The sequence below is a fragment of the Euprymna scolopes genome, chromosome 19 (genome assembly GCF_053919585.1).
Source record: "Euprymna scolopes isolate OS-2025 chromosome 19, ASM5391958v1, whole genome shotgun sequence".
In the NCBI taxonomy this organism is placed as follows: domain Eukaryota; kingdom Metazoa; phylum Mollusca; class Cephalopoda; order Sepiida; family Sepiolidae; genus Euprymna; species Euprymna scolopes.
Genome location: NC_136500.1, coordinates 60825344 through 60849935, shown reverse-complemented (window position 1 = coordinate 60849935; position 24592 = coordinate 60825344). Strand labels below are relative to the sequence as shown.

The window sequence follows — 24592 nt, the reverse complement described above, 5'->3', positions numbered from 1 at the left end:
CTGTTAGTGGAGTCATAAGCATAAGCATAAATTCTACGACACATAGGGCAGTCAGTAGTTGATGAGGCCAATGCTGTTTGAGGGCAGAAATTGTAAATCTTGAATTGTTCAGAAAAAGAACTGCAAATGCTTTTACTATTAGGTGAATAAGACTAATAAGCCTGTAATTTTAACAGTTTCTGGGTGCCGCTTTTGTGGAAGGATAAGATGTTGCATCACTTCAATCATCAGGAATGACTGCAGTAGACTATACTGCACTGGAAACCTGATGTACCCAACAAATGTCACTGGCATAGTCTTGTATATTTTAGCAGGAGTCTCTGAAAGCCTTGTTGTTATGCAGCCAATGTAGGGCCTGCTGTACCTCATCTACTGTTGGCAAAGCTGCATTGCAACAATACTGCTCTTCAGCCAGCTTCACTTATCCCAAATTTTCCTCAAGTTGCTCGTTTCATCACTTAATAGAACTTATGTCCCCATAGGCTGCAGCTTTTTTCTCCCCAGTCTACACCAATGTGCACTATCATTAGCTCTAATCAATTGAGAGGCTTGTCACCATAAGACTCGGAAATCCCAATGCATAGTAGTTCTTGCCATTCTCTCCATGTTCCAGCATTTCATCAGTGATCCAATCCTGATGACTCCTAAGTGTCCTTGTACTACTTCCACTGTGGCAGACTTGAGCATACTCCACTTGACCTTCAGTTGCAGTGCAATATCAAACTAAAGAACAAATCAGCTTTAAAATTCGAGTTTAAACTCATCCCAAGCAGCAAATTTCAGATTGGCTATATTAAACCAAAGGGAACACTTCACAGGTTGCTTTGCCCATAATCACAAACATAGGTTTGCATGAACAAGAGCGTGATCAAAGTTATGTCCGCTGCCAATAATCACCTCCTGATATGTCGGAAAAGCGATAACAAGGTTCACTCATCTTGCACAGACCAGAACATGATCTATTTTATTAGATGTGTAGCTCTCACTGGAGCGCCATGTCATGGAAGAGAATATTTGTGATGATCAGATGATTCGCAAAGTTGATGAGTTGGTCGTTCTCACCTCATGTGCCAAACATCCAAACTTATCTCTGGGCAGATCTTTATCACTCTTTCACTCAAATTATCCCCTATCACTCCCTATGTTTTACTTGTCCTTCCCCTGTGAACTGAATCTGCTACCTCAACCGCTCTGTATCTACTAATCCAAGAACTCTCATCCAATTTTTTCAACATAGTCATACCATTGAAGTCTCCTGTTCGGCACACATATCTCCATACTGTCCAGATTTAATCTTCCTTTAAGGTCATCAGATCTTAACCAGTCTTCAAGACTCGCATTACACACCCATCATCGTAAGACAAAAAGTTAGACTACCAATTTTCTATAAAATCCATGAAATAATTTTTATTCTATTAATTTTTATTATTATTATTTGTTACTCCAGATTTGGTATGAAACTCTTCATGTAAAGAAAACACACAGCTTTGTCAATCAACCTCTTTGTTGGAACATCAATTGCTTAGCGTGACAGAACACGAGCGGGAAGAATAAGTGATTATAGATTCTATTATTAGTAACAAGTTGAGGAAAATCAATTATTGAGCACCTATAATCTATTAAAAAGAGAAAGATGTAACGTTTTGTTTGACATGCTGTTCTTTTGAAACAGAAAGGTATCATCAAGTGTTAATGAGTTTGACAGGTGAGCATATCTGTTGTATGGTGGGAAATGATATACTGGGTGTGTAATACAATTTTTAAAGACGAGCTTAGATCTGCTGATCACAGAGGAATATTAAATATAGAGGTGTGCAGAACCGGAGATTTCAATGATATGGTCACCTTGAAAGAATGGATGAGAGTTCTTTGGTCAGTAGATGTAGAACAGTTAAGGTAGCAAGTCCAGTTCCCAGGTGAAAACCAAGGAGAACATGGGAAGAAATGATAAAAATGGACTTTAGAGAAAGAGTGTTAAAAACCTGGTCAGGAATAGGTTAATTTGGAAGTCAATTTTTTAAAACCGACCAATGTATTCCATTATTACTTCTGTTATTATTATTATTATTATTATTATTAAAACTAATATTAATAGTATTACTTGCCTTTACAAAAGGTGCCAAGTTAGACACACGGACGATTTTTAATGTGGCCAAAATCCAACTTGCTAAAAAGTGCTATATTAAATTAGTGATGGGGCAATTCCAATATTTCCCCTTCCCCGATTTCAATACAATTACCAAATCTCTTATAAATTCTTGCATATTAGGGGGGGGGGGGTACATGATTAGTACTTTTAACTATTTTTTTTTCTTTAATCTATTTTTCATAATTCATTAAAAATAGTAATTTTATAAACTTATTGTGAGACTTTCATCTAGGTTTTTCCTATTCATCCACTCATGCCATTTCATCCGTGGCATTTATAGTGCGTCATATTTCTTCTGGTGCCTACATTTGTTATATGTAGATTTTAGTTTTACTAGTGGTTTAAGAACAAATAAATATTTATCAATTTATCATTAATAATGGAAAAATCAAGTTTAAAACAAAAACAAATGTACAAGAATTATGTTTGGAATTGAAAAATACACTCCAACTTTCCAGATTCCAGTTCCCCCCCAAAATTTCTGATTTTTTCAGATTCCGATAATCATCCCAACACTACTCTGGATTAAAACAAAAAATGTTACCACTGTTGTACTACAGAAAATAGATGACCCTCAGTGCTCTTTCTTGCATCAAAGTTCAAAATTAACTTCACAATCTAGTGGGAGATGATCTCTTCTCTATGGCCTCTTTCTCATAAAATAGATATTTCTTAATTTTTTGCTACTCTATTTTTCTGAAAAGTGCTAAACTTAATTCAATCTCTGATTCCTCTTCATAAGAAATTCACAGCAAGAACTCATCTCGTTACCATAACTCCAAAGAGATTTCATTTTTTACTCTGTGTGCTTAACATAAAATTTTCCATCCACAGAGTATCATACCATAAACTTCTCATCTGTGGAACACATTACCATAGCATTGCCTCCCTGTAGGCTACAATATGGTCATCTCGAAATCCAATGTCAACAAGTGCTTGTTATAAACAGTCCATGAGAATTTTATTCATTCTATTCAGCATTTTCAATCTTCTCATAATATTCTTTATCATTCACCAGACAATCCATTCATCGCATTAGCCCTTATTCTCAAGTGGTTTTTAGTAAGGATGTACTGATAAGCAAATTGGTTGATTACTGGTTACTTGACCTTTGATAATCGATTGATTATCGATTAATCAGTTGATTACTAGGTTTTCAAAAGTTTTGTTGTTGTAGACAAAGACAAGTTCTTTTTTGCTTACTGGTGAAAATTCACTGAAGACATGCATTGTCTACACAATATTTTCAAATAACTGGCATGGCACGCTGCTAAACATGTAGCCTTTTCTGGGTTTCACTTCACTACATCATTACACTGCATACATATGCTTGTTAGATTGTTTCTTTGCTCAACAGTAGTAACACTACTAGTTAGTAATGAGAGAAGTTCATCTCAACTTACTCCATTCACTCTTAACTCACCATGGCACCACTAATAACACTAATAATAAAAAACACAAACTTATCCATTCTTTTAATGTGGCCATACCATCAAAGTCTCCTGTTCCACACACGTTTCCCTATACTACCCAAATTTAATCTTCCTCTGGTCATCAGAACTAAATCAGATCCATCGTATTAATCTAATATTTTAAGTACTAACCTCCAAATGGCAGATTATTAGTTTACAAATTAGTTAAGTGAAACTACTGTTAGAAATATTCAAAATGATAAAATCTGAATTTCATGTGTAAATAATTATACTATTCAAGCAAAGCAATAGCTTGATATATATTATTCAGACTCTGCTCAATTGAAACCAATATATAAGAGGTGGGATACAGAGTTAAAAGTGGTTGGTTGTATACACACACACGCACACACACACACACACACACACACACACACACACACACACACACACACACACAAATGATGCTGAACTCTCAGGTTGCCCCAAGTTTAGCAGTTGTCCAGGAAAACATCAAAACGAGTTTGTGGACGATTTTTTGGTGACAAACCAACGAAACAAGAACTATTAGAAAGAAAGATATAGAGAGTGTATCAACAGCAGCATAAGAAAAGGAGAATAAAAGGATGCTGTAAATAAATAAGAGAAAAGAAAAGGAGAAGAATATTAGGAAAGGAATAAAAAGGGAAAGAAAAATACACAATGAATGAGTCATCTATTTATAGTAATGAATAAAGTTCTTGTTATTGATATGAAAAACTAAACTAAAAATTATTTTTAAATATCAACAACCTGTCAATAATGGAATTACTTGTAGATAAAATAAACAATATTTTCAAAACAATAACTTCTCAAATTGATTGACAACTCTTACTAAGCCAAAGTGAACTACATCTAGAAATTGATTTGGAAAATTTTATCATAGCTTTTCCATCTCAGATTCAAAGTGTGTTTTCTCCTTCTCAAGGATTAATGATATATCGTTAGATTTATAACTATATTTAGATGCATGTGTGTTAAAAAGTATGGTTTAAAACGGAAATTTTCATGTAAGGTTAAAATGAAGTTGAAAGTGGAAAATTCTGTTAAAAGATTAAAGTTTTAGAAATAAAGCTATGCAGTATGATGTAACGTTTACAGACAGTAAGTCCAAAATGAGACATGGCCAAAAAGGTAACAAAATAAATCGGTCCCTTTGATCAGCGAGTTGACAATGTTTGGAGGTTTTTAAAAGCTTCATTCGCCTCTCAGGAGTAGGCAAGGAGAAACTAATATAAATGTTGTGAAAGAAAGAAAAATAAAGATGTTTATTGAGCAGCAAGGTTGTTGACATTTTTATGTTTACTTTTTTTATTAACATAGGCATCCCCACTTATCAAGGCCCAGGGGCCACTCGAGGATAAGGATTAAAGAGTATACAGTAGTCAGTTGGACAATATAGTAATTGTCAATAATGGAAATTCAGTAAATTTTTTAACTTAAGGGGAACGGCTTATCAAGAACTTGTTTACATTGGACTTGAAGACAACCATATTGTAGTCAGCTGGAAAGCAAGAAAACGGAAGACAGTTCCACAGGCATGCAGTTCTAAGAAAGAGGCTTTGTTCATGGAATCTACATTTAGGTTTAGGCACAGATAAAGAGTGGGGGAATTATTGATAGTGTTTTCAGCTAGACTAGTGTTTCTTGTGAAAGTTTGGCTAGGGAGGACCATACATTGAAGCTCAGTCGAGCACTTGCCATAAAAATAATGATAAAGCAAAGACAAACCCACTACATCATTCTGTGAGAAAGAGGTTGCAGGAAAGAAAAAAGGACATCTATGAGGCTACAAAGTCTATTTTGAACTCTATCAAGGCAGGATAAGCCCTTTCTAGCAACTCCTGCCCAGATGTGGCAACAGTACTCCATTTACATTACATCTACTAAAGACGAAAGAAAGATGGCTAATATCATCACAAGCAGAGAAGATAAAGCAAACTTTCTTTTTTTCTTTAAAACAAAGTCGCCACTTATGACCCAAAGGCTACTCGAGGATAAGGGTTAACTGCTTAATGAATGTAAAGTGGTCACCGGGACAGCATAGTAATCATTAGTGAAGGATATTTGGTATAATTTGATTATTTAAGGGGACGGCTCAACAAGAACTTGTTTACATTAGACTTAAAGACGATTATATTGTAGTCAGCCAGAAAGCAAGCCAGTGGAATAGAGTTCCACAGGCGGGCAATTCTAGGAAAGAAACTTTGTTTATGGAATCTGCATTTAAATGTAGACATAGATAGAAAGTGGAGGAAATTGTTGATAGTGGTTGTACCTATTTACTATGCCTCCCCATGGGACAGAATTAGACATCAGGGTCGTTTTTTTAACGTGGAGAAAAGGTACAAAAATAAAAATTGTCTCAGTCGTGAAGGATTTCTCCTCCACCGAAAGAGAACAAGAAATGGAAGTGCAGCATCTGAAGAACAGATGGTATTTATTTGCTCCCCCACCGAGCAAATTAGGCACAAGGCCGATTTTTAATGTGAGGAGTGAAGGGAGGGGGAAGGGAAAAAGGGGACCAGCTCCCGAGGGGTGGGAAATGGGAGCTGGTTAAAGGTCAGGCATGTGGGGTTGCCCCCACATCTGGTCTTTGCTAGTCATAGCTAGTCATAGCTTGCAGCATCTGCCGGAACAGATGGTATTTATTTGCTCCCCCACCAAGCAAATTAGGCACAAGGCCGATTTTTAATGTGAGGAGTGAAGGGAGGGGAAGGGAAAAAGGGGACCAGCTCCCGAGAGGTGGGAAATGGGAGCTGGTTAAAGGTCAGGCATGTGGGGTTGCCCCCACATCTGGTCTTTGCTAGTCATAGCTAGTCATAGCTTGCAGTATCTGCCGGAACAGATACTACACTTTGAGATATTAAATCTTTTATTCATGTTAAAAAATACAGTCAAAATTAACGATGAACAAAAAACTTAGGCACATGGCCAACTCAAAAGGGGGGATTTTGGGGGTCGTTGGTCATCCTTGTCACTCCAGAACTAAACAAAGTCAAAAGTTTCTCCCAGCTAGTATCTTCTTTCACCATAATACCGCATTCACCCTTTCATATTGGGGGACGTCCTAGTAACTCCCAATTTTTAAAACATTTTTTATTGACGTGTAAAAACAAAAAAGATAACAATAAAATGGTACAATAATTCATTTGTGTCGAGGGCGGGGGAAGAAAAAACAAAAGGTGATTAGTAGGACCCTCCCAACCCCGTCTAGTTGATAGACTGCCCGTTCCACTAGGTTTGTAAAAGGAACCTCGCTTCAGATACTACACTTTGATCTTGTCCCGAAGGCCAAGTGTTGTAGCTGGATGAGTGTTTTCTGTAAAAGTTTGGCAAGGGTTGAACAGACATTGAAGCTCAGATGAGCACTTGCAATGAAAATAACGATTGAGCAAAGAAAGCATAAAGGTTTTGAAGATGGTTTTAAAATCTGTCAAAGCAAGATAGAGTGCTCCAAGCAGCTCCCACTGGTTTTTGTATTTAAGGTGCTACAAGTGTCCTAGATTATAGGATGGACAACACTAGGCAACGTCTCACAACTAATCTCTGTGTGGTTTGATCCAAAAGGGTTGATACCAGTCATGTTACAAGCAGTAAAAATCACTTTGTACACACTGAAGCCGGGTTTCCTTGTTCTTCTACGCACACTCATACGTAGGTTATCCATACTTGTTACAGAGTTGATGCAGAAGACGGCACACTTTATATGGCCAAACCACCTGAGATGAAAAATCACACCAATATCAAACTTCTGATAAAGCATAGCTGAAGGTATTCTCTACTCTAATTTGCTGGCGCATTTCTACATGATCAGGACATGTTCATTATGCTGAAACTGTTGCAAATCAGAAGCATATGTTTCTGCTGTTAAAACACCACAACGACTAGTTATTGTGACTATAAAGAGTTGGTATTCTCTACTGGGCATCTACTAACTTGTGTCAGAGAGACAAACAGCTATTTCTGTTGACAAGAAAAGCTGTGGATCAAAGAAATTTATTCCTTCAACTCCACGCGACAAAAAAAAAAAAAAAAAAAAAACTAACCATCCTATAATAATTGGCAAGTTGTTTGTTTTTTTTTATCCACAAAAATATAGTTTTTTTGTGATTACATATATATATATATATATATATATATATATATATATATATTACTTATATTAACAACCCAGAATTAAAATTTATAAACAATTTTATGAATCTAGCAAAGAAAAGTATGCAGTTTCTGGTATCTTTTTTTTTTTTTTTTTTTTTTTTGCCAATGTGGGGCTAGAGTCATTTCCTTTTGGATGAATATTTTTGGTATTATTACAGGTGTGCTGAGAATTTGTAATCTTGTTCTACCCTTGCATGAAAAATACACAAAACTCCTTTTTCTAAAGTGACTTTCAAGGCACACAAAAAGTATGCTTAAAAGAGCATGCTTTTCAAATAGTCATTGTTTTTTGTTTTGTTTTTTAAATTTTGTTATTGATCAATGGTAACGACTCGTGCAAGAACTTGTGAGTAAATAAAACTCACAGGTGTTAAAACTATTGTACAGAATTGCATCAAATTTGGCAAGAGTAACCCTTGGGATGTCAGATGTAATAAAATTATTCATATTAATTACTATACTCAAAAACCTAACAGTCTTTAGCTCTTCAGTGAAACAAGGTTTAAAAGTTGATCAGAAGGCAGAATTCTATCTATTTTTAATTTATTTAAAAAACTTTTTTTTTTTTTTAATAATGAAGATGTGTAAGCAAACTTGCCTTTATTCCTACTCGGTTGCATACAGCCTTTGATAGTCGCAGCCATGTAGGAAGTTCCAAAATGTCCATCAGCACTGTCTCATCCAGTTCCAGATTAGCTAATTCCCCTTCCCCTCGAAGAGCACTTAAGCTGATCTTATCAGGGGAGAGGTTTTTGGTGAACCTGAAAATATAAACAAAAACTCATTTATTAGATGATTGATGTGTACCAATTGTTTAGACAAGGACTCTCAGAAATTACTGCTTAATACTACAGCTGAAAGTTGGTAAATTGAAATATTAAAATTATGAGATTTTGAAGAAAAAATATTGTACTTTTATATTTTGAGCAGCAAAGGAGGGGATATTCTTCAGATTTATTAATTTAGTCTGAATAAAAGTTTTTAAAGCCAGACTAAAAAGAGAAAACAATGTAAGCAATTTTCTCCTTTTATGTTGTTTCTTCTTTTAATCATGATGACCTTAGCCTCTTTCAGTTTTAATAAATATTGTTTCTCTCTTACTCCTCTAAAAACAGAGTTATCTCCCCTTTCTCCTTGTCATGATAAAAAAAGTAAAATGTCACAACTCTAAATCCTCCTTTCTTTACTCTCTTCCACCTTCTGCTCACAACTCTGTGAGTGTATGTGTTAGTATCTCCTTCCACCATTATTTCATGTTCTTTTTAAACAGCATTTCCTAATCTTTTTCTTTCAATTAAAAAAAAAAAAAGAAAAACGTGATATGCCCTCTTTGCCATTTTTAATTTTTTTACAATTTGGTCACTAAATATATATCTATCTATATCTATATCTATCTATATCTATCTATCTATATCTATATATCTATATATCTATAAAAACAGAGATGTGTGTGCCACAGACGATTTCTGATTGGTTAATCCAATAATCACATCTCCTAAAAAACAATCGTTTCTACGCTCTTACCTTTACCATAAAATATTATGGCTTTATTTATTGTCCATCTTGGAAGGGTTTAATTTTTTAATAACTTGTTATTTACAAATTAAAAAAATACGAAACTATTATGCGAAACTAAACTACACGAAATACGCGCACACACGCACACACACACGTTCACTACCGTCACGTTGTTATGGCAACCAAACCCGCTGACTTCTTTTTCTCATTTCACTCGTGGTCTTAAATTAGATTCGAATAAGTTGCCAAAAAACAAATATATAACAAATAAATGTTATCAAAGGCAAATCTTTCGTGTTTTTATTCAATTTAACATGTTTATTCAGCTCGAAAAGCATACAGTGTTTACCGATGTATTGGAAAATTCAAGATGGCGGCCGATTCTCTCTTTAACACGGTAAGTTTGGAAAAAGATGTAATAAATAAAAAACCGGTTAAAATACTGTTAAAAACTCGCTCATTATATGTTACCGTGACATAGGTTGACATATATTCGGCGGGTTTTTAATAGTATTTTGTATAGTTTTTTATTTATAACACCTTTTCCCAAACTTACGGTGTTAAAGAATGTGTGAGACGCCATCTTGAATTTTCCAACACATCGGTAAACACTGTATTCTTTTCGAGCTGAATAAACATGTTAAATTGAATAAAAACACGAAAAATATATCCAGTTTTTATCGGTTTTTTACCTTCTCTGCAGAAGTACAAAAAAACAAAACAAACAAAAAAAAACGGAAGGTACTTTTACAGAATGTTAAACTAACCCTAACCGATGTTTTATGTTTAGTTTAGGAAAAGTCAGAAGAAATAAAAGTCATTATTGCATGAAATATACGTATTTAGTTGAAGTATTGTTTATGTCAATTCTTTCGAAGAAATTTAGCAAGAATACCTGTAAACCAGGAAATCGGTAAAATGTCATCATGGATGAATACTTGTCTATTATAATTTCTACCCTTGACAAAAACTTAGCCATAACAAAAGAGATTTATTGTTCAGATTGTTTTTGAGATTGATTTCTAAAAAGATATTTTATAAATAAAATCGACTTTAAAATTAAAGACTTAAATTACAATAATTGAATTTAAACATTCTTATTTCAATATTTGGCACATAACACCTGCAAAAATGATCACAATGTCAGGATTTCATTTTATTTCAGAATCGATGGCAAATACTAATATTTAACATTAGTTTATCATTTAAGCCGATAAAAAGCCCTTTTTTTTCCGAGTCATAAAAGGATTTGGAGTTTCCTAATCAACCTTTCGGGTGCAGTTGCACGCTCTCAAAATAACTAAAGTGTTGGCTTTAAAAAAATTGGTTCATTAAAACTAAACAGGTTTAGTTTTAATAAAAAAAAAAAATTAAAAAAAAATCGCTTTGGTAATTAGATATGTCGTATGGTTATCCCTAATCGCTGAATAAAACCGCTAACGAGTTGAATGATTACGACATAAAATTAAACTCGGGTTCCTGAAACGGAAACTTCGTTTGTTTTTGTTTTTTTCTTATCAATATATTTACATTGTTATTTTGTTTTCATTTTCAATCATTCGAACAGTTTTCTTTTTCAAGTAATCCAAGTTACAAAATTCCCACTGTTTACTATGCTAAAATCACAATGACTAATGTATACCTATTAACCCTTATCCTTGAGTGGCCTCTGGGCCTTGATAAGTGGTGACACCCATGTAAAAAAAAAAAAAAAAATCACTCGAACAGTTTTCTTTTTATAATGTACAGTTTTAAAAGTTTAAAAACTATATAGTTTTTACTTCAGGAAAATTAATGGGTCAGTTTTTACGATGTGCCCTGTTAAAATACTGTTAAAAACTCGCTCAATATATGTTACCGTGACATAGGTTGACATATATTCGGCGGGTTTTTAATAGTATTTTGTATAGTTTTTTATTTATAACACCTTTTCCCAAACTTACGGTGTTAAAGAGGGTGTGAGACGCCATCTTGAATTTTCCAACACATCGGTAAACACTGTATGTTTTTCGAGCTGAATAAATATATTACATTGAATAAAAACACAAAAAAGATATCCAGTTAGGTAGAAAAGTAACTTATCTTGCCTTTGATAACATTTATTTATATATTTGTTTTTGACTATTTTTTCGAATCTATGTGTACAGTAATCTTGCCAGGATGCGGAGGAAAATGAATGAAGGGGGAGGGGAATAAAATAAAAACATTTTGGAAACAGAGTAAGTTTGAAAGAATTGCTTTGCACAGAAAGAAATTAATGAAAAAATAAAATTAAATTTCTTTTCTTTCTTGATTTTTTTTTTTAGTTTTTTATGAAAAAGGAAGTCAAAATTAAGACTATAAAAAACAATTTTTATTAAGAGCGAACCTCAGTCGTCAGGTCTGTAAAAAAAAGACGTGGAATAATAAATGTTTTCTAATACAAATTGTTTTTACTTATGTGTTCATTTGTCTCTTTGAAGTTCGTTTGTTTAATATATCGGTTTGCAATATAATTTTGTCATTCTGTCAGACTCAAATTTTAAATCTATATATCTATAAAAGTTAAAGTGTGTGTGTGTGTGTGTGTGTGTGTGTGTCTGTGTACATTTCCCTACGAAATAACTCTGTCAATTTTTAGTCTACAGACTCGAAATTTGATATACAGGGTACTGAGATTTGGAAAAATCTATGTGATCGGTTTTTAGCCAGAAATTTGGCGATTAAGGGGTCAAAGTTCAACGATTTGAGCTTTGAGAACTCTACCAAACTTCTCCGACAATTTTGGGTCTACACACTTTAAATTTTAGATATAGCTTCCGTGGACATGAATCTAACTTAATAACTTGATTTGAGCCCAAAACAATAAATTTTCAGGGGTCATAATAGGGGTCAAAGTTTAAAAAATTACCCCCTTTTTTTTTGCTCAGCATACACCTCCAAACACCCGGGCAACGCCGGGCACCCATGCTAGTATATCTATAAAAACAGAGATGTGTGTGCCACAGACGATTTCTGATTGGTTAATCCAATAATCACATCTCCTAAAAAAGTATAGTTCTTACGCTCTTAACTTTACCATAAAATATTTTGGTCTTATTTATTGTCCATCTTGGAAGGGTTTAATTTTTTTCTAACTTGCGATTTACAACTTAAAAAAATACGAAAGTAACTTACAATCTAACAATCGAACCTCCGACACCACGGCCGCCATTATGAAACTAAACTAAAAAAAAAAAATACGCGCGTTCACTCGTTTTTTTGTGCATTTTTTTTTGGGGGGGGGCTAATTTAGCATAATAGTGTCCATTTAATAGTATTATCTTGAAAAAATAAAAAAATAAGGAAAATTACCAAAAAAACAAACAAGAACAACAAAAGTGTGCCGTATTTTTAAAAGTTTTAATGCGTTATTTTTATTTGCTTTTTTTATTTCATCGGTGAAGAAAATGGCCAAACAGAAATTTTGAAGGCCAAATTTCGCGAATTTGGCCTTTTTTTAAGCAGTTTGGCCTTCAAAATTTCTGTTTGGCCATTTTCTTCACCGATGAAATAAAAAAGCAAATAAAAACAACGCAATAAAACTTTTAAAAATACGGCACACTTTTGTTGTTCTTGTTTGTTTTTTTTGGTAATTTTCCTTATTTTTTTATTTTTACAAGAAAATACTATTAAATGGACACTATTATGCCAAATTAGCCCCCCCCCCAAAAAAAAATGCACAAAAATTCGAGATTTATGGTTTTGACGAGATAATTTAGCGAATTGTCCGGACTATTGCGAGATAACCATCCATTAGTTTTTCCTGAAATTTTGCCACAAATTGTATTTCATTACATAGATGTGCATAGTAACAACATTTTTTTGCCGAAAATTCCCGTTGCGTCTCCAGATTACATCGGTGAAGAAAAAGGCCAAACAGAAATTTTGAAGGCCAAACTGCTTTAAAAAAGGGCCAAATTCGCGATTTGGGAAAATCGATGTGATAGGTTTTCGACAGAAATTTGGCGATTAAGTGGTCAATATTCAACGATTTGACCTTTGAGAACTCTACCAAACTCCTCCTACAATTCTGGGTCTAAACAGTAAACACTTGATATTTTAGATATAGATTCCTTGGACATGGATCTAACTTATTAACTTTACTTGATCCCTAAACAATAAATGTTAAGAGGTCATAATAGGGGTCAAAGTTTTAAAAAATTGACCGTTTTTTTTTTTTCTCAGCATTAACCTCAAAACACCTGGGCAACGCCGGGCACCGATTGCTAGTATATATATATATATATATATATATATATATCAACCTCTATGGGTTATTTCAGGTTAGTTATGTTTTTTTTTAATTCTTTATTTTTGTTGATTCATATCTTCTGATATATTTTTAGCTCTTTTAGGAATTTAAAAGATATTTTCTGTATTAATATATTCAAATAATGTTTTCATATTTGAAAGTGTTTCATATTTCATAAGGATGTGTTTGATTGTGATAGGCGTTTGGGATGTGCTACATTTTGGTTGTAATTCTTTGTTCAGTATAAAAGGATGTGTGCGATTTGTGTGCCCTATGCAGAGCCAGGATTTTGAGAGGGCAGGGATATATTTATCTATCTTGGGTCTTATTTGAAATAATTTGTTTTGGGTGTTGTTTCATTTTTGTTGCCATCTGTTTTGAAGAAATTTATTTTATTTTTTTTTTATTTTTTTTTTTTTTGTAGGCAATTCCATTGGATTATCTTATGGTTAGCCATAAAGATTTTTCCTTTGGTTTGCTATTTTTTTTCTTTTAGTTTACTGTTTTTGTTCTTTTTTTATCCAGAGAGGCTAGTGTTTATTTTTACACTCCTCTTTTTTATTTGATATCTTTGGTTTGTTTTAGTGAAGTTTGATGACTTTGAGTAGGTGCATCTTCTTTCTTACATTATATTCTGTTGAATTTTCAAATTTGTTATTTGTATTTTTAGTTTTGGAGTTTAATCTGTCTCCTTACTGTTTTATTTCTATTTTGTTTTTCTTACTTTTCCAAAGGTTGGTAGCATTTTTTCAGCTTTCGATGTTTCAGCTATTTGTTTGATTGGGTTATCTATTTCAATTTCTTCAGGTGTTTGTTTTGTTTTTTTTAGGAGGGGGTGCTGGGTTGTTTCAGTTTTCTTTGATGTTTTAAGTTCATAATTTGTAGTTTTTATTGGTTGGAATTTACGCTTTTGGTAGTTTTGTTCTCCAATGAATTTATTTTATTTGAGGAGAGGTTTGAGATGAATTTATTTTATTTATTTTTTTATTTTGTTTCATTTTTTTCCTTTGGATTAACCTTTTCAGTTTTCTCGAGGTATGTTGATTTTTTATTTTAGTTTTTTTTTTTGTTTAAATTTGTCCATTCATTTTGGTCTAAATGAATAAACTTTTCTATTAATTCATCGTATTTGTCTGTTGTAGACTACTTAGGTTTGCTTTCTCTGCCACTAACGTAGGATTAATTCTTCAAATATCCTTCAACCTTTTTGCTTCTAAATATGAAATATTTCTTTTATGTTTTATGGTTATTTCTTTGTTTCATCCAGCATTCACAGGATTTGGAGAAGGCTGGGTGGTTTCCTTTGCAGTTTACACATTTTTTTCTTGACATTCTTCCTCTCTATGATTTGAAACTTTTGAGCCACATTTTGCACAAGTGGTTACTCCTCAGCATACGTCTCTATATCCAAAATTTTGGCATTTGAAACATCTTAGAGGGGTTGGAATGTAGATTTTCACGGGTTCTATATTATAACCAATTTTAATTTTGTGAAAATTCTTTTATATTCTATAACTCCTTTTTTTTTTTTCATTTCATTCAGCACTTCTTCAGATGTGAGGGATAACTCTGCTTCTTGCTATTCCTTTCGACTGATCAAGTTTAATATGAGGAGTAACTTTGACATGTCATGGAATATTTTCATTTTTTTAAGTTTTATTACTTTGCATTTTTGTTTCTATTTCAATTAGTAAATTTCCATTTTTCATTTTCTTTACATTTTTAAGTTTCATATAATTTGATAGGTTAGACATTTATTATTCTCCTAAAGATTCCATTAAATAGAATCTAGGAAAATCTGTGTTTATTTCTATTTCATTTTCTGGATCGGATAGAGATCTTTTGGGGTTTTTGTTTGTGTTTTTAGGCATTAGTTTTATTTTTAAGTTTCATTGCCTGTGCTCTCTACTCACTATGGAGCCCGGTACTGGGATCTGTCAAGGGGAAACCCAATCACCTCGACAGGACAAAGTTACATAAAGCTCTATACTCGACTATGTGAGACTCTCAAAGCAATGAAAAAATTTAAATATCAGAATTACCCAATCAAGAGTTTTCATTTTTTTAAAAATTTTTTATTAAAAACAAATTGCGTTGAGTTTCATTGCCCGTCCCTGTTAATATATTTTCTGGTAACAACAGTAGCATCACTCTCCACCCCAAAATCTAACCCTTCTTCACCATGGTAGGGACAGTGGTAATGCAACAAAAAGGGCTCTGGCAAAAATTCAGAAGGAACTGGAATTAAGATCAATTATCCTTTGCAACACACAAAGGCAGAGATGACCGAAGTCATGTTAAATACAAAACCATAAATTAATCGAGTGAAAATGGCAAAAAATGTGTTAAACCTTCCCTGACTTTGCATGCAACTGATGAGTCTTGGAGTTTTCAGCAGGTTAATGATTAGTTGCGACCAACAAGGAGGGATTCATGTAAACCAAACAATTCTTTGATATAATCTTTTTGGGTTCTATGCAGAAGTCAGAATCACCATTCAAATTCCAGAACTTTTCATTTTTATGATTGCTACACACCTGTGTTCCAATAAGTATTTGTTGTGACTCATGGTGAGTTTTTTTTTTTTTTTTTTTTGCTTTGGGGTTGCCAACAATAAAATATTTATCCAAATTCTTGACTAAAGTTCTGTGGATCTTTTAAACACAATATGGAAGACCTGGTTAATGAGAGCTGCAGATCTCAAACAGTTGGTAGTATTTGACCTATACTGAAATTCTGCAGGCACCATTTGGTCTGTTACACAGATCTGGATGCAATGCATGATCATCCTAATCAAAATGCTTTTAAAGCAGGCGACTTTGCTGGTTTGGCCACGCTGCATGCCATAACACAAGAGACTTCATCTACTTAGCAATAGCTCTAGAACCATTCCAAGGTTCTGGAAGATGTTTGGGAGGCCAGCTGAAGATATGATTACACACTATCAAAGTAGATATCAAATCTACCACAGATCTACAGTGTTCGTCGCTGGTCCTGGCACTAACTGGCCATAGCTATTTTAGGTGCTGTGGACTGTTATGTATGGTCTGTGTTCATCCAGGACACTGTGTGTTCTATGGGAGGAGCTAGCTCAACCCATCCTGGATGAATGCCACTGAAGTCGAAGTAAAATCATAGAAAGATTGACAAAGAAACCAATTGGAGCACATGTGACCTATGAAGCATCAGACGATATAAAAACTTTCAAACCAACACAAAAATAATTAATAGAAATAATTTATTATTCAAATAAAAGCATTTCTTGTGTGAATGTTTTGGGTTTTTTTTTTACTTTTCGAGATGAAAAGATTATGGTCATATGATGCAGACAGAAAAAATAGATTTCTGCAGAATAAAATAATCAAGAACTACTTGATAAAAATTGATTCTTCCCTTAATTATTTAAATATTTTTCTTTCATTTTTGAAATTGATTGGTATTTCTGCATTACTTGTCAGGCAGATCATTCGATTGGATTCAAAGAAAATAAATTGGCAAATGGCTAATAAAAAAAAAAAAAAACTGAACAATTTTAGAAAAATATAATTAATGCAATAAAAAAAAATCTCAAAGATTTTAATGATTGTAAAAGAATTTTTTTTTTTTTTTTAAATAATACGAGATTACAGAAAGTAATGACAGCAGCAATGGGGTTTAAACATTTTTGTGTACCACTATAAATTTAGGTGCAGACCTGGTGTCATCTATTTTTCACTTACTTTTTAATAATGATATTTTGGTTGAATCGTGCTATTGGAATATTCGTAATCATTTGTTCAAATATTGGATAAAATAAATTTTTAATTTCAAATATTACTTTTTGTCCAGAGCTAAAATCCAGATTTATTTTTCAACAGAAGACTAAACATTTGATTTTTTTTATTATTATTACTTGTTGCAGCCATTTTATTTTCAGTATTTTTTTTTTTTTTTTTTAATTAATGTTTAAGCTTTTCATTTCCGTTGTTAAATTCTGTTCAAATAAATTGGGAATGTTTTGGCAACAGTCAACAAAAGTCAGAGTTGAGTAGTCGACTGAGGAAGACAGCTCACTGTTTGGAGTAGATGGTAAAACGAATTAATCAACCGACTGACAAACACAACTTCGACAGAACATACATGCAGACTTTAGCATTTAGGGCATCGATAGTGTCAAACACACTCAGATTTCAACCAATATATATGTACTGTGTCAGGGTTTGTTTTTTTTCTCATGTTTTGTTTTATTTTAATATTTGAATGCATACGAGATGATGACATGGCTATGAGAAGAGAAAACAAAATGGAAGAAATCCATGACACACAACAATGGATCAATGCATTGCGGAGCAGGAGATGTGTGGTGTATGAATAGAATCACCCAAATAGGACGATACCTTTCGATTATGCCAAAAATATTGTAACAAAATATTTTCAAACTTTCACATGATGCAGAAAAGAATCAAATAATGGAGAATAAGAAAACGTCGGGTCCTGCTCTTCCAAGGGAGCTATTAAAGTTTATCTTGGTGAGATAGTAAGATAAGCATATGTGAACAAGTGAAGCATGCATGGTCCCTTATGAGTGTAGTGAACGAAGCATAAAAAAAAATAACCAAGTTCAGCATTTGCCCCCACCCCTCTCCCCATTTAACCCCCAAATGTTCCCAGGGGACGTCAATTCCTGGCGAAAATGAACAAACGGTGCAATTTTAGGCCTTAACATATGTAAATTTGAATTCTACACCATGCAAAAAAAGAAACGACTAAGTCCATCCTTCCCCCCCCATTAGCCCCAAAAGTCCCCAAGGCCTTAACATATATAAATTTGAGCTCAGCACCATGTAAAACTGCTAAATAGACATACACAGAAAAGTTTCGACAAATATGGTAAAATAGTCCCAAAAATGGAGTGTTTTTATTAGCCCTAAAAGAGCCCCTAGGGCACACCCAAGAGCTATTGTAAAGTATAAACAAACAAAATTATACAAAAATCAGTTAGCTACAACTTTTCAGAAAGTTTTATAAAAATCCAAGGCATCAATTATTTTTAATAAGCACAAAAGTGTCAATTTTAGTCATTTTACTCCGAAAGGCACCCCTAGAGGGGCAATCAGAGTTTCCCTGGAAAATCCATTCTGTTAATTTTTTATTCATATGTTTAATTTTTGTACAAAACTTCAAAAAATTCCAAGGCGTAGTTATTGTGAAAAGTGTGGACGGACGAACGGACAAGGGTGAATTAACAGGTTGTTGGGGGACCAAAAAGGCTACTAGCTTGTATAAGTCCTTCTTTCTTTCTTTGTTCAGTCAGCTTACTTTTTTCCACTTTTTTATTTTTAAATTCTTTTACTGTGTGTATAAAGTGGAAAGAGAGTGCACTCAAGTCAATTGCTCGTTGTGATGCCAGCAAAAATGCAGCAGGAGATCCAAAAATAAAAACATTTAACATAGATGTAAATTTGTGAAATTTCAACCAAGAATTCTCACTCGTTTGAAACAAATTCTCTTCCAACATGTGTTAAGTAGATGATTCTAATATAAACTGCCATTTGATAAAAAATAAATAAATAAAAAATAATAAAAAAACAGTTCTTCACATTTGGAAATAATTACAAGCAATCAACAAAAGATGGCACACTCATGAAACAAAACTTTTGCCATTATCTCTCCCCTTCTCTACATATCTAACAATCTCACTTTTCTGTTGCCTAATATTTTATTTTACTAGAAAGAATGCAAGTCACACATAGGCCTTTGTTACTAGTTTTATATGAAAATTATTAGTTTTGATGAGGAAAAAAGTAAGGCAAATTTAAATCACTAATTATAATAAATTTAATCAAAAGACTTTAATGCTAAATGACACAACCTTCAAATGCAGTCATATTGTGTTTAAGAAAGGTATAGAAAGGTTAAAAGATTTTTAAATTGAAAAGTCAAATGTAGCTGCTTTGCTTCCATTCAAACAATGTTCATGAGATTGTTTTGAACACAAAGTTCAACGTTTTCACAAAATTAAACAAGTAAACCATACGTGGTTCCTTAGTGATTATCATTTTCTGTAAAATAATAAATATGGATAAAAATGCATTTTTATTTTTTTTAAATTTCAGGTATATCTTTCAGTTATCATATGGTTTAAACCAATCAGAAGGATTAGTTTAACATAAATAACTATTATCCTAATTTCTTAATGGAATTTAAACAAAATCTAATGAAATTTTTTTTTTAGATATTTTCAAAGAAATTACAATACTGGAAGCCATTTGGGGGAATTTTTATCCAGTTTTCCGGAAAAATCTAACTCGGTTCATGCAAGACTGAAAAATGAACAAACCAATTTTTAGAAAATTAGATTACAGAATAATGGATTAACAGAATAAAAGAAAATGACAGAAACTCAAATACAGATTCGAATTGAATTCAATTTCTATGAACAAATTTGTCAAATTAGAGGAAGAGAAAAAAAATTACAAGGTTTTAGTTCAGCTTTTTATAAGAGAAAAAAAACGGTCTTTTGAGATACACCCAATCAATTTGTGCCTAGAGATAGAATAAAGGTTTCAATTAATGTAAAGGCTTACAAAGGAAAACAAAATAATGGGTAAGAGAAAATTAATGAATTCCATAAAACATTAAATTTATTGCTTTGGAAATTACAGAGACTGAACAAATAAACGATATTGATATGTTGAGCTGAAGTGACAAAGCAAAGGGCTGACAAAAATAGAGGTTTGTCATTCTACCTTAAATGTAAAAAAAATTGATTTTTATTAAATAACCATTTATCAAGACCACTCTAGGATAGATTTCTGTTAAATAATAATATTTTCTGTTATTATAATAGGATAGAAAATGATGAATAAAATAGACAAAATTAATTATCTATGAAGATGTTTTTTTTTTTTTTCAAAGTTTGTTAGGCAATCTTATTGATAGGAAACTTTGAAAAAAGCTTTATGCATTCCATATTTCAGTGTGTGTGTGTGTGTGTATATATATATATATATATATATATATATATATATATACATACACACACACACTAGTAGGGTGACTGACGTTGCCAGAGACTAAATGATGATTAACAAATGTTTCACACGTCCATATTTTTATTGTTATCAAAATTGGTGGAATCACACATTTTTCAATTAAATCAATTGATTTCCTACTCGAGTTGGGAACCCATCTCAGTGCACCGAGAGGAAGTTCACATGCCTCCCCCACAGTGACTTAGTCCACAATAGTTTATATTGAACTGTAGAGAACCTACTGCTGATTTTATAAAAATACTTCTTATATATAAAGGCCTGAATTAAAGTTTAAAATGCAAAAGTCAAGTATCATGCTTCAATTGTGCTGTAAAAAGAAACATTCATTTTGAATGTGTCCTTATCATATCAAAGAACCTACTGTTTATTTTATATGCCTGGCCTTATTAATTGTGTGGTGATAACAGCTTGAATTTAAGTTTAAAATGAAAAAGTCAAGAACCATGATGCAATTGTGCTTTAAACAAAAACATTCATTTCGAACACACCCCTGCCATATCAAAGAATCTACTGTTGATTTTATATGTCAAGCCTTTCAAGTTGTGTGATAATAAAACTTCTCCGAGGCACGTGTAATGTTAGGCTGTGTAAGGTGTTAACTTTGATCAAAACCGCCTGTTTCTTCTTTCATCGGATTATTTTGATTATCGATATCTATCGAAGAAATTGTGATACAAAACCTATTTAAGAACACTGCCAAACACATAAAGTGCCTTTGGGTAAAATTTCCATAAAAATCAGTGCAGGCATTTTTGAGTCTATTAGGAATAAACTCAGACACACACACAAATTTTGTTTTATATAATAGTAGATAGATAGATAGATAGATAAGTAAACAAATTCAATAAAGATGACTTGAACACTACGACCTTCAAACCCAACCATCTGGTTTTTGAGGCAGATATAGAAAGGATAAAATACACATCTATTTACTATATTTATAAAATAAACTTGCTTTTTCTCCTTTCTAATCAGACATCATAGTACTATAAACATTAGACACCACACATCATTCTCTGATGCATGTTTCAGGAAAATTATCAGTCAATTTGATTTAACTTTCTGATTTCCTAGATTGTTTTCGAGCCAACTGATTCTACAAAAAAATCATACTTTGAGAAGGTAGGAGTAGATTTCACTCAGTCAAAGAAATCTACTACTACTCACCGATCATTCACTCACAAGTTTGCTTCATTAGAGTAATTTTCTAGAAAAGCATCGTTTCAGTTTTGCATTTTGTCATTACACCAAACCAAGGTAAATACGAACAGTTCCCTTACACTGTCATTTTCACTGTAAACATTTTGATTGGCTGTTAAACCATTGCCAGAATATGGGAATATAACTTTTAAACACTTACAGTGACCATCTGCAACATAAAAAAATGGCATCTGTCAATTCTTATTTTACTAGAAACAGCCAAAACACAAATATCACTCGTTCAGTTTACTAGCATATAGTAAATCACTACTTCCCATGAGAAAAAAAAACTATTTACAAATAGTAACGAATATATACGAAAAAAATTGATATCAATACAATATATGCAATAATCTATTTACCCACCCCCACCCCACCTCTGGCTGCTACACACTTAAAATTAACCTAAAGTTTTTCATAAATTATGTGTCTAACCTAATAAACACTAACAAATTGTTAGTTGTTAAAGACTATCTCTTTAAATTCAGTAATGTTACCATGTTCACATCTCGTCATTATAAATGTTCATTTTATCTCTATATAAATAAAATGAACTCATTTTTTCCCGTCTGATTTTGACATTAATAGGATTAAAAATCAAGATATTTCATGCAAATATAATATGCACAAACGGCAGAACAATATCTGAGGTGTGTTATAGGCTTATTATTTCTCAAATTCCTCGATAATCTTAGATTTCTATACTTTTTCTGTTGAGAAGTCACGGCCAAAATCGGTTAAGATCAATGGAAGTGATAAAATATTTTCTCTCTAATAAATTCCTCCTCCCCCTGCCACCACTTAACACCGTTTGGGGATCGTTCACAAGGAACAGTTGAGAAGAGAACACCGGTTTGGCTTCGTAGTTCTTTCATGTGAAGTTATTTAAAATCACTAAACTAAGCTGCAGTGCTCTGTGGCGTAGTGGTTAGTGTGCTGGACAATTCACATTATATTTTCACGTTCGCGCCGACCTACCGTAGTCGTTTCCCCCCCCCCTAAACAACTGGAATGGACTTTTCTTGGTGGCCGAACTGTTAACGTTGCAGATGGTTTTTTTTTTTTTTGTTTTTTTTTCACACTTTATTTTCCTACTTTTACTCATGACTCTGGGTTTGATCCTTCCTACTTACCTACCATAACATTTTTTAAAACTCCCCCCCCCCGTCCCGGAAACAAACACTCGGGCAACGCCGGGTACCCCCGCTAGTAATTAATAAAAACTAATCATTCAAAACTAAAACTAAATTGATGAAAATACTCCATCATTAACTTAGCTGTTAAACACCAGAAGAAAATAGATAAAAATAGAAAACTAATTTCCACCTGATGATAATTTGAAGAATGAAAATACTTGCAAATAGAAAAAAACACAGAATTTTTACATACCAATTTGATCTGAAAATCGAAAATATAAGAAAAACCTCACACAACAAAACAATTGTTATTTATTAACATTCACCTTGAGAATGAGAAGAGTCTTGCATTGCCGATGGGTCGAACATGTGTCAGCTGTTACTCTTTGCCAACACCTCAATCTAAAGTCTGACATCTATTCTGTTGTAGCAACATTTTCGATGTTTTGGACATCCAACTCATCATGCAGAAGGAGATTTAATTCGCAATGTAATCCTCTTTACTTTTCTGCCTGCACGTCGATGGACAACAGTTAACCTGTTGTCCATCAATTAACCAATATAAACTTAGACATTATGTGGCACAGTGGTTCGAATATTTGGAAAAATTCAGTTGTAAAAGTGACATTCTTATGATAGATGACAGTTCAATCCTGGGTGCGTGCGACCAAAAATACTATTGCGAATAAATCCTTTATCACACTTTCATGGTATTTTACTCCAAACAAACAATAACAAAAGGTTAAGTATATGCTAGATGTATTATTGATATAAAGCTCTGTCTGAAACAATATTGAATTCTTTGGGTCTTAATTTGGCTCTAATCTGATTTTAACAAGTTTTTGTTATATATAAAAAAAACTAGCATGAGTGCAAGGAGTTGCCTGGGTGTTTGGAGGTGCATGTTGAGAAAAAAAAAAGGTAGTAGTAGGCAGGCAGGCTCAAACCCGTACCATAAAGGAGGAAAAGAACATGGGGGAAAAAAAAAACAAAACAAAAAAGCATGATGCCTTTGCTGTTGCACCCATCACCAAACTTGCAGTGGCAAAGGATAAAATTAAGGCTAGTCAATCGAAAAGAGGGGATGACTTTTGAAAATATCAGCGAAAAAAGCGACTCCTCCCTGTAGAAAAGTGAGTGAAGGAATTAATGTTTTTCACCGATTTTTCAATATTTGTCATCCGAAGACACTGATCTCTTGAAAATCGGTCACCTCTGTCGAAAGTTTTAGGCAAACATATACATTTAAACAGACAGGTGCGATTTATATTATAGACTAGCATAGGTGCCCGGCGTTGCCCGGGTGTTTGTAGATGTGTGTGTAGGAAAAAAAAAAAAGTGAAGGAAAAGAACATGAAAAAAAAAAGTGTTAGTAGGCAGGTAGGCTCGAACCAGAAGCCTTGAGGCGAAGGCAAAAAAGAAAGTGAAAGAAAACATGATATCTTACAGGGACACTAAGAGGGTAGAGAAAGTGAGAATGGTTGAAATTAAACAATTAAAAAGTTACAGGATGCCAAATATAACACACTTAATTTTGGTTGCAAGCCAATTAAGCTTGAAGCTTTCTGCGTATTTGTTTATTTCCCCAAGATATTGGGAAAAACCAGCTCCCCACAGAAAGGGGAATGTTCAAATGAATAGCAATTGTCTGATATAATGCGTTTTCCCCG

At 33.2% G+C, this 24592-nt stretch overlaps 1 protein-coding gene across 4 annotated transcripts in view; it reads right to left on the bottom strand.

Annotated features, from left to right (window-relative positions):
- LOC145303654 (bridge-like lipid transfer protein family member 3B) overlaps positions 1-24592 on the bottom strand; it is a 305183-nt gene that overhangs the window by 106717 nt on the left and 173874 nt on the right. For all 4 annotated transcript variants that reach the window (XM_080145223.1, XM_080145224.1, XM_080145226.1 and 1 more), the window contains exon 2: positions 8360-8522. In XM_080145223.1, the coding sequence (XP_080001349.1) occupies positions 8360-8522 (163 nt within the window). The remainder of the gene's footprint in view (positions 1-8359; positions 8523-24592) is intronic.